The 8,362-nt window shown below is 42.6% G+C and overlaps 1 protein-coding gene across 2 annotated transcripts in view; it reads left to right on the top strand.

Annotated features, from left to right (window-relative positions):
- The first annotated feature begins 965 nt into the window (after positions 1–965).
- Positions 966–8,362, top strand: part of ccm2l (CCM2 like scaffold protein) — an 11,803-nt gene continuing 4,406 nt past the window's right edge. The window contains exons 1-8 of one of the 2 annotated variants that reach the window (XM_051424303.1): positions 966–1,245; positions 3,436–3,603; positions 3,706–3,789; positions 4,368–4,551; positions 4,953–5,602; positions 7,139–7,268; positions 7,708–7,771; positions 8,279–8,362. The exon at positions 8,279–8,362 is cut by the window's right edge and continues 73 nt beyond it. In XM_051424303.1, coding sequence (XP_051280263.1) covers positions 1,216–1,245; positions 3,436–3,603; positions 3,706–3,789; positions 4,368–4,551; positions 4,953–5,602; positions 7,139–7,268; positions 7,708–7,771; positions 8,279–8,362 — 1,394 coding nt within the window. In that variant the 5' untranslated portion in view covers positions 966–1,215. The remainder of the gene's footprint in view (positions 1,246–3,435; positions 3,604–3,705; positions 3,790–4,367; positions 4,552–4,952; positions 5,603–7,138; positions 7,269–7,707; positions 7,772–8,278) is intronic. The other variant, XM_051424304.1, reaches the window with a different exon arrangement.

Genomic DNA, 8,362 nt, shown 5'->3' with positions numbered 1-8,362 from the left:
AAAGAGGATTAAATATAAACAAATGTCAAGTGTCAGCCAAAATCATCACATCAGGTTACACATGCACAGTTAATGAAAGGTTATTTTTTCATAATTATCATAATTGATATGGATGATAGCTGCTGCTTAGTTCCACAACCTCTCTGTTAGTAAGTATATAAAGTCAAAGTTGTTCCAAACTAAATGTTCTTGTTTAAAGGCACACTATGCAAGATTTTTACCTTAATATAACAGCTTCGAAGTAATTTCGATGGCAAACGAACTCGTTGTATAGCGAATCATCCTGATAGCAAAGCAGGAGAGGGACGCCGTTGGCAGAACCAGCAATGCAAGTCTGAAAGGTGGCTCCCCGCCAAATCTCGCAAGAATCACTAATTGCTTTACGGCACAACGTCACATACATCAGCGACATAAGAAGCAGCCTCAATGGAAGACAGTAGCAGGCATTCACTCAGACGTTACCTGGTCAGTAGACATCTTCGGAGTCTATCTTTGCCTGTTCGATGTCCGACGCTTCCATCCTACTGAACATGTACCGGTATACAGGGGGGAGGGGATCAGGCCGTGAGTGCAGAGACGCAGAGCCGTATATAGAGACGGCTCTGCTGAGTGGTATTTACGACAGTTAACGTTAAATACAAGTACTCCACAGCGACTCTAGGGGTAGCTGTTTACCTTTAATGGTAAACAACAAAACCAAAATTGTTAAAAGATAGAATTTTTCTTGTGCGTTAATCACCTACATTAGTTTAGTTAAAGATTGTGTGTGTGTGTGTGTGTGTGTGTGTATATATATAATCAGTGCAGAGAGAACGGGCCTTATCAGGCTCTGGTGGAGTTTCCTCTCGGACAGGAAGTGGACTTACTCTGCTTCCTGTTCTCTTCTATTGTGTGTGTGTGTGTGTGTGTGTGTGTGTGTGTGTGTGTGTGTGTGTGTGTGTGTGTGTGGGCCCCAGGAGAGGTCTTAAAAGAACAATCAGTGAAGTGAAAGAGAAAGAACAAGAATGAAGCAGCTGAGACAGAAGCTAAAATAACTTGAACAGAGACAGAGACATGGAAACAAGGGGAACGATGGAAAAAACAACTGAGAGACAGACACAAAGATATCAAAAGGCAAACTGAAACAAACAAAAAAACATTCAAGAAGAGTGTGACCAGGACCAGGACTCAGCTGACCTAGAACGGGACCAGTACAGAGAGGAGGACTGCACCACAATGGACTATGAACCAAAGAAATCCAAGAAGGTACAGTAGCCTGCGGTCTGTAACTTTCCACATTTCTTCTGGTTAAGCAAAGCAAATTTTGTCATATTTCGTCATCCAACTGGATTTACTACTTTGGAGCCAAAGACCTGTTGATGCTTGAGTAAAGACATACAGTAGATCCTTTTTAGTGTCACTGTAGCTGAGCCTTTTACAAGTCCTCCTCCTTCCAGCAATTCAAAAGCTTAAGGTCTGTTCACACCAGCATTCAAAACTGCTAAATGCTTTTGTGGTAAGATCAATTCATTTCAATGAAACCTGTCAATTAATGTCCATCCATGTAAATCTTCTTGCACTGAGTTCAAGTTCTGTAAACTTTTAACACCAACAGCAAACTGTCTCTTAACGGTGCTGACCTTTGAAGCGCTGGAGAGTTTAAAATGGAGTACACTATTGTAGCTTAGTTGTGTTGCAACCTCCAGTTGTATTAATCCTCTTCTCGCTCAGTACTGCTCCACAAAAGGGGAACAGTTTGCAGACTGTCATGAGCCAGAAGACAATAAACAATAAACTGTGGATTTATAGTCCTTTTAGCAACCACCTGGGATGTATACACAGAAGTCAAGGTTTGGTTCATAACCCAGTTTGGGAGTCACAGTTTGGTGCAGTTCAGTACAACAGGAAAACAAATGCATAGGGATATGTCTCTTTTCATCTGTGTGATGCCATTAAAGGTTAGTGTGTTCGATGTGTCTACATTAACATACCTTTACATGGTGGAGCAGCGTAAGCACACGTCCTTATCTTATCCACAACTCTCTCTGTTGCTGTTGTAGCTCACCAGGAAACCAAATTGTTCCCAAACAACTGATTTATAGGACACAAGCTCGTCTTCCAGCTCCGGCGTTTCATTTGTGCACACCACAGTGTGGCTCACTTGAATGCCAGGTTGTTGCACTTAGCTCAGCACATGCATACAGCTAAAAGTTTACATCTTCACTGATTTACAATCTTGAAAGTAAAATTCTGGGCAATAAACAGCACATTACTGATAAAACAGAAATAAGAGAGAGAGCCATTGTGACTGCTAGTATATAAGCAATATCAGCTGCAACATTTTAGTGTTTGACCCAGTTGATTAAACTTAATTAATTAAATTCTTTAATAACATGCTCTCAGTAATAAGGAACATCTTCTAGGCCCGAAAGTCGAAATAAAACAGCAAAAGAAAGAAAAAAGGCAAAGAGAGAAAAAAGCACAAAAAGTATTAACTAGCTCCACAGCACCTTGGTCTAACCTGTGCAGGTTGTTAAAGCACATTCATTACAAAATCCAATTATTTCTCTCATTCTGTCTCCTCTAAGGAACACTGGAACAAGAAGGAGAACAAAACTCATTATAACCATCCCGTGTCTTTGTCCTCACAATTAAATTCAGCTGACTACAGAGATGTTCATCAGAAACCTGCCTCATTCTGATATGTAGAGATACGTCCTTGTTAACATTCAGAAAGACAGACAAGACAGGAAGACAGGTCTCTGATCCTTAAACAAAATAATTCCATCTCTCTTTTCAGTGTGTGTGTGTTATAACGTCTATTCATTTTATGCCTTCAAGCCACAGTATATTAATGTGTGTGTCAGTGGGTGTCTAACAGTGTGTCCTGTGTAGTCAGTGAGTCTCAGCAGGGAGCTGTCAGAGATCACTGCTCACCTGTCAATCACTGCTGGAACAGCCAAGGGGATGTATTGTATTATCATAGCACCCCCCCCCCATGTATATACACACAAATTAACCACAATTCTAGTTCAAATTCAAACCCAAACACCAGTGAGTAGAGACTGCTGTGTTAATTACAGCCGGAATACTAAAGTCTTACATGGGATAAATGTACAAAAATACTGTATTGATATGATTTAGCCATTCTTACCGAATTACAAGTAGTGGAGCTTAAAATTTCAAGTTTGGGTTATGGGTAAGGCTAGAGGGAAGGTAACAGGGTTATTAAAATAAATAAGGGTCATCCTCTGGGGAGCAAGAATGTGAGATATGACATTTCTTGTGTGCAAAGTTTGAGGAAACGTCACTGGGTCCCCAAAATCCTTTGTCTTCATCCTCTAGGGACCGTGAATATATAAAGAACATTTGGAAGCAATTATGACATTTGAAATTCAAGCTTTTAGGGACAATAAGAAAGTTCTTCTTTGTCTTCCACTGTATCTCTCTGCCCAGGGTTTTGTCTCTCCTATTAAACGGCTGGTCTGGTCAAAATCTGGTCGCAGGCAGGTGGATCGAGGCAGCGTTTACCGCCGCCCGCTGCACACCGTCCCTCTCTACCCCCCGGACTACCTCATCCACCCCGAGAGACTCATCTTCGACTACATAGAGAAGGAGGTCAAGGTGAAACCTGCAATATAGAGCATTACATCAAAAATATACCTCAGTCATTATTTATATCAGGAAAACGTGACTAGTTGCTTGACCTTTGACCTTTCATCTTAGTTCCTTGGTCACCTGACCTGGGTGTCGGTTTCACTGAACCCCTCCAGCCGAGACGAGCTGCTACAACTACTAGACACAGCCAGGGTTAGTAATCAATAACTTATCTATAATTAATCCCTACCAGGGTTAGTTATCGACAACAACCATCTATAACTTAAAACAGCCAGTTAGTAATCAATTGACTATCAATAACTGATCAGCCAATAATGTATCTACTGTATCTATAACCTCTCTATAAATAATCCAATTCAGGGCTGGTAATTAAAAAACAATAACTAGTAATCAATAACCTATCTGATCTATGTGTAATCACTAAGGTTAATTATCACAAATTAATGTATAACCAATCACTGTTGTGTTTAGTAAATAACTATCTATAACTAATGAACTTGATTAAGTAATTAACTCATTAATAACTATAAACTGTCAGTAATCAACACTCATACCCATATCTATAATTAATTAACTATCTTTACGTAACTGATGGAAACTGTAATATATTCTGTATATTACCAGGTTTAATGATCAATAAACGTTAATTGATGACTGCCATGGTTATCAAACAATTACTTGGGCCTGCATTAACATTTCAGCACTTCATCTGGCTATGATTCAACAATGCCTGATTCATTAATCAATAATCTATAATCACATGTCAGTAGCAGTTGAAGGTGCTGCCGTTGAAGACCAGCGTGGATCAGGACTGTATTCTGAGTCTGTCTGCTCGCTGTCTGCTGCTGACCTGGAGGGACAACGAGAAGCTGCTGGTGAGGATTCCCACACATGAGATCGCTGCTGCCTCCTACCTGCGAGACGACGCACTGCACCTGCTGGTCCTCAAGACAGGTGAGGACACACCTCCGGACCAGAGACCGTCACTTACTGAATGGCACAGGACTTTGACACCTGAAAAATATTATTAACATGCAGAACTTTTGGGGGACTTTAGGGCCTCTGTGGGACTTATACCATGAGCATCTAGCGGTGTAGTCAGTCACCCTCCTCTGACACAGCCGTTAGATTTATGCTTAATTGTTAGTAATTTCTATGGAGTGGCTGTGGCCATAACACGTAATACAAAGCTTACCATGCCAAGTAACAGTTGAGGGAAGTGAACATTTACCTGTTTTTTTGGTTTTTATGTGTTTTGGGTTTGTGAGAGTGCAAATAAAGAAGGATGGACAATCTCTGTTATTCAACTATATGAAAAAATTGTGTACACATTTTCTTAAACCCACATTTCACAGGTCTGAATGTGGATACAGTGGTTGCTGGGGACGACAGCCTGGACAGGAAAAAGCCAACCGGCATTGATGGCCGACGTCAAACCATGAGCTGCAACGCCGACCCTCGACCTGCAGGGGGCACAATGGAGCGACGACACACCATCTGTGGAGTCGACTGGAGGCCATCACTGTCCAGGAGTAACCATGACAAAAACCAGAACGTGGAGAGAGGTGGAGGAGGAGGAGGAGGAGGAGGAGCAGGAGGAGGAGGGGAGAGAGGAGGAGGTGGGAGTTTGGAGAGGAAGAGAGTAGGAGGGAGCTGGGAGAGGAGGCAGCAAACACGTAAAACAGGAGGGAGCTGGGAGAACCGCAGAGCGAGACCCATGAGCGGGAGCTGGGGTGTAGGAGTAGGAGGAGGCGGTGGAGGGAGCTGGGAGAGGAGGCATGGGGGAGGAGGTGGCGGAGGAGGTGGGAGTTGGGAGAGGAGGGGAGGAGGTGGTGGAGGAGGAGGTGGTGGCGGAGGGAGCTGGGAGCGGCGCCAAGCCTGCACGGGTAGCTGGGAACGGGGGAAGAGCTACGGCAGCTGGGAGAGGAGGAACCACAACCCACTGGAGCCAACGCCCTGCCCAGACGCCTACTGTAACCTGGTCATCCTGGCTGTGGAGAACAGGGTGGGTCACCTGAGTGGCCAGAAGTTACTTCAAACGTTAACTCCACGCTTGGTTCATTATTTAATTCAGTTTTTCAGTTTTTGCAAACTTGACCTCAATGTAGCGATGAAATTTCTCATGGGAAATATGCATCAACATCTTTAGCACTCTCATACTTCTGTGTTCAGTACAGAGGGAAACAGCTAGATTGACACTGTCCAAAGTGTAGGAAAAAAACCTGTGTGTGTGGTACTCAATTGGTTGCAATCTTCAACTTCACCACTAGATGCCACCAGATTCTACACACTGGTCAGAACCATTGTGCAAAAAACTAGAAGTAGAGGGTTAGTAAGAGGTAGCATAATCTCTTGCAAGATTCAGGGTGATTTAGAACAGTAGATGGTGTGTAGCCATTTTCAAGCCATGAAATACTGAAATTTTTACATAAATGAAGAATGTCAATACTAACACCAGAATTACGGTACAGTCATATAATTTAGTTTACAGCTCAAAAAATACATAGGTAGGTGTGCAGTACCTCTTTAGGGCTGCTTTAAGGTGTATTTTTTTACTTTGGACAGAGCCAGGGTAGCTGCTGTTCCCCTGCTTCCAGTCATTGTGCTAAACTAGGCTAACAATGTTCCAAGTCCAGCTCCACATTTAACACAAAAACGTGAAAAGTCAGGGATCACCAACGTCTTTACGACTCATCTTAAAATGAGAACAATCCATCCAATAATGGTTGAGATACAGTATTTTCCTTCTGGACTAAAATGGACCAACTAAACTCACCATCCCTCGAGCTCTGCTATTAGAGACCAAAAACCCACTAACAGTTGGTGTGTGTTTGTCTAGAGCTGATCGCTTGTAAATATCACTGTGGACATTCAGTCCGGTCTGATATTCAGACTCGAGGAAGAAAATAACAGTGGCAGGAAATAAACCAGTGAAAAGAGTTCTTTCATTGGGGTTCACTAATCATTTGGCTCTCGTGTTGCAACCGTGGAAAGTAGGCCAATACTGATGATGCACAAACACACACACCCATACTGAGACTGTGCATTGTTGCGTAACCTGAAGCATTACATCACATTTACAACAGAGTAGCTTTGTCAGTGTGTGTGTGTGTGTGTGTGTGTGTGTGTGTGTGTCATTGTTGTCATTGTCCCTGGAGCAATTATTTGTTTGGATTGGCAGCAGTGGTGTGTCATTGTTTAACTGACTCAGATTTAGCTCACAGACTCCAGTCACGTTTTATTACAACTGCTGCTGGTTTGGCTTTTGGTGGTTGCTGGTTCCAATCCACACGTATTACTGCGTGTGTGACCATGAACAAGGCAACAACTCACGCAGCTGCTACAGTGAAGCTGCTCACACAGGAGAACCTGTTCAGTAGACTCATCAAAAGGGAACTGAGGGCAACAACAGCGTTCAGAAGATTAAGATTACTAAAACGGCACTTTGGATGTCAACAGCTCTGATGTCAGAAAAGGTTTGCAGATATTATTGATGTGATAACTAATACAGAGTGATGTGTGTGTATGTGTGTGCGTGCAGGATGCTGCAGAGGAGTACTGTTCTCTGATCTGTCAGATGTTCCAGATCATTTACGGCCATCAGACCATCGAGTGTGTCGACAGAGCGGGGTTTCACCACTCCGTGCCGGACCGCTACTGGCTGCAGAGGAGTGAGTGACACATACGTTTTCTATGTGAAAGGTAGAGCAAAGACAAAAACATACTTTTACTTTTTTATAAGTAACTTAAAAAATACATTCATTAAAGGGTCTTTGCCACGTATTAATTAAACTTTATAAGGTTTTGTAAAGTTCTAGTTGCTTTTGGTCCTGTTGGTGTGGAGTGCCACTGGCCCTTTTCCCAGAGGGTGAACCATTTAGATTTTAATGACTTCATGAGCTTCACCCTCAGGAAAATCTTAACATTTTAGCTCCACAGGTAAGACTTTAGGAACCACTACATAAATCATCAGTTTGTTGTTTGTTCTGTCCAACACTCTTTATTAAGTTGTAATGGATACTGCAGCCTCAGTGGGGATGCTAGAAAGGCTTTAGACTTAACCTGTCTGTCTCTGTCTGTCTCTGTCTGTCTCTGCCTGTCTCTGTGCAGGTGACAGCTGTCTCACTGACATGTCCTACAGTTATGATCCAGAGTTTAGCTGCTGCAGCTCATAGTGAGTGACATTTGACCTTGACTGAAGCTGTAACACTTAACGTCTCCAGAACAGTACAGTGTGTTCAATTCACCACACGTCGTAAACAATGACCTCTGAACTGAAATAACCTCACTACCAGCTGCTCTGTTTCTGGGTTTGTTCATATTGTCCAAACGGAGAATGCATTTTAAGTAAAGAGAGCGCCCCATCTGTAGTGGTGTGAATGTCTGGGAAAATCTATGTGCAATTTCACAATAAAAGCCCAGAGGACTGTTTTGATTCCTATATGATTGATTAAATATGGAGGAAATATGAATAGTTGCCTTGATGAATAACTACTAAATACTATTTACACTACTGTAGCTAGCACAATAAATGACAACAAACTGACATTTGATCACCAGCTGTTGGCTTCTAGCGACTATAAACCTGCCAAACACATCTCCCCTTCTGTCTGTCCATTAGTCTGTCTGTATTAGATGCTGATATTGTTTCCCACCTCCCCTCCCCCCTTCTCTCTCTCAGTGATGGTTCCCAGGATGCCTTTGAGCTCTACTACAGTGAGACATACAGTGAGAGTTCATCTCTCTCACTACAGGACTCCCATCG

Source organism: Dicentrarchus labrax, unplaced genomic scaffold, assembly GCF_905237075.1.
Source record: "Dicentrarchus labrax unplaced genomic scaffold, dlabrax2021, whole genome shotgun sequence".
Taxonomy (NCBI): domain Eukaryota; kingdom Metazoa; phylum Chordata; class Actinopteri; family Moronidae; genus Dicentrarchus; species Dicentrarchus labrax.
This window is presented reverse-complemented; position numbering and strand designations above follow the sequence as displayed.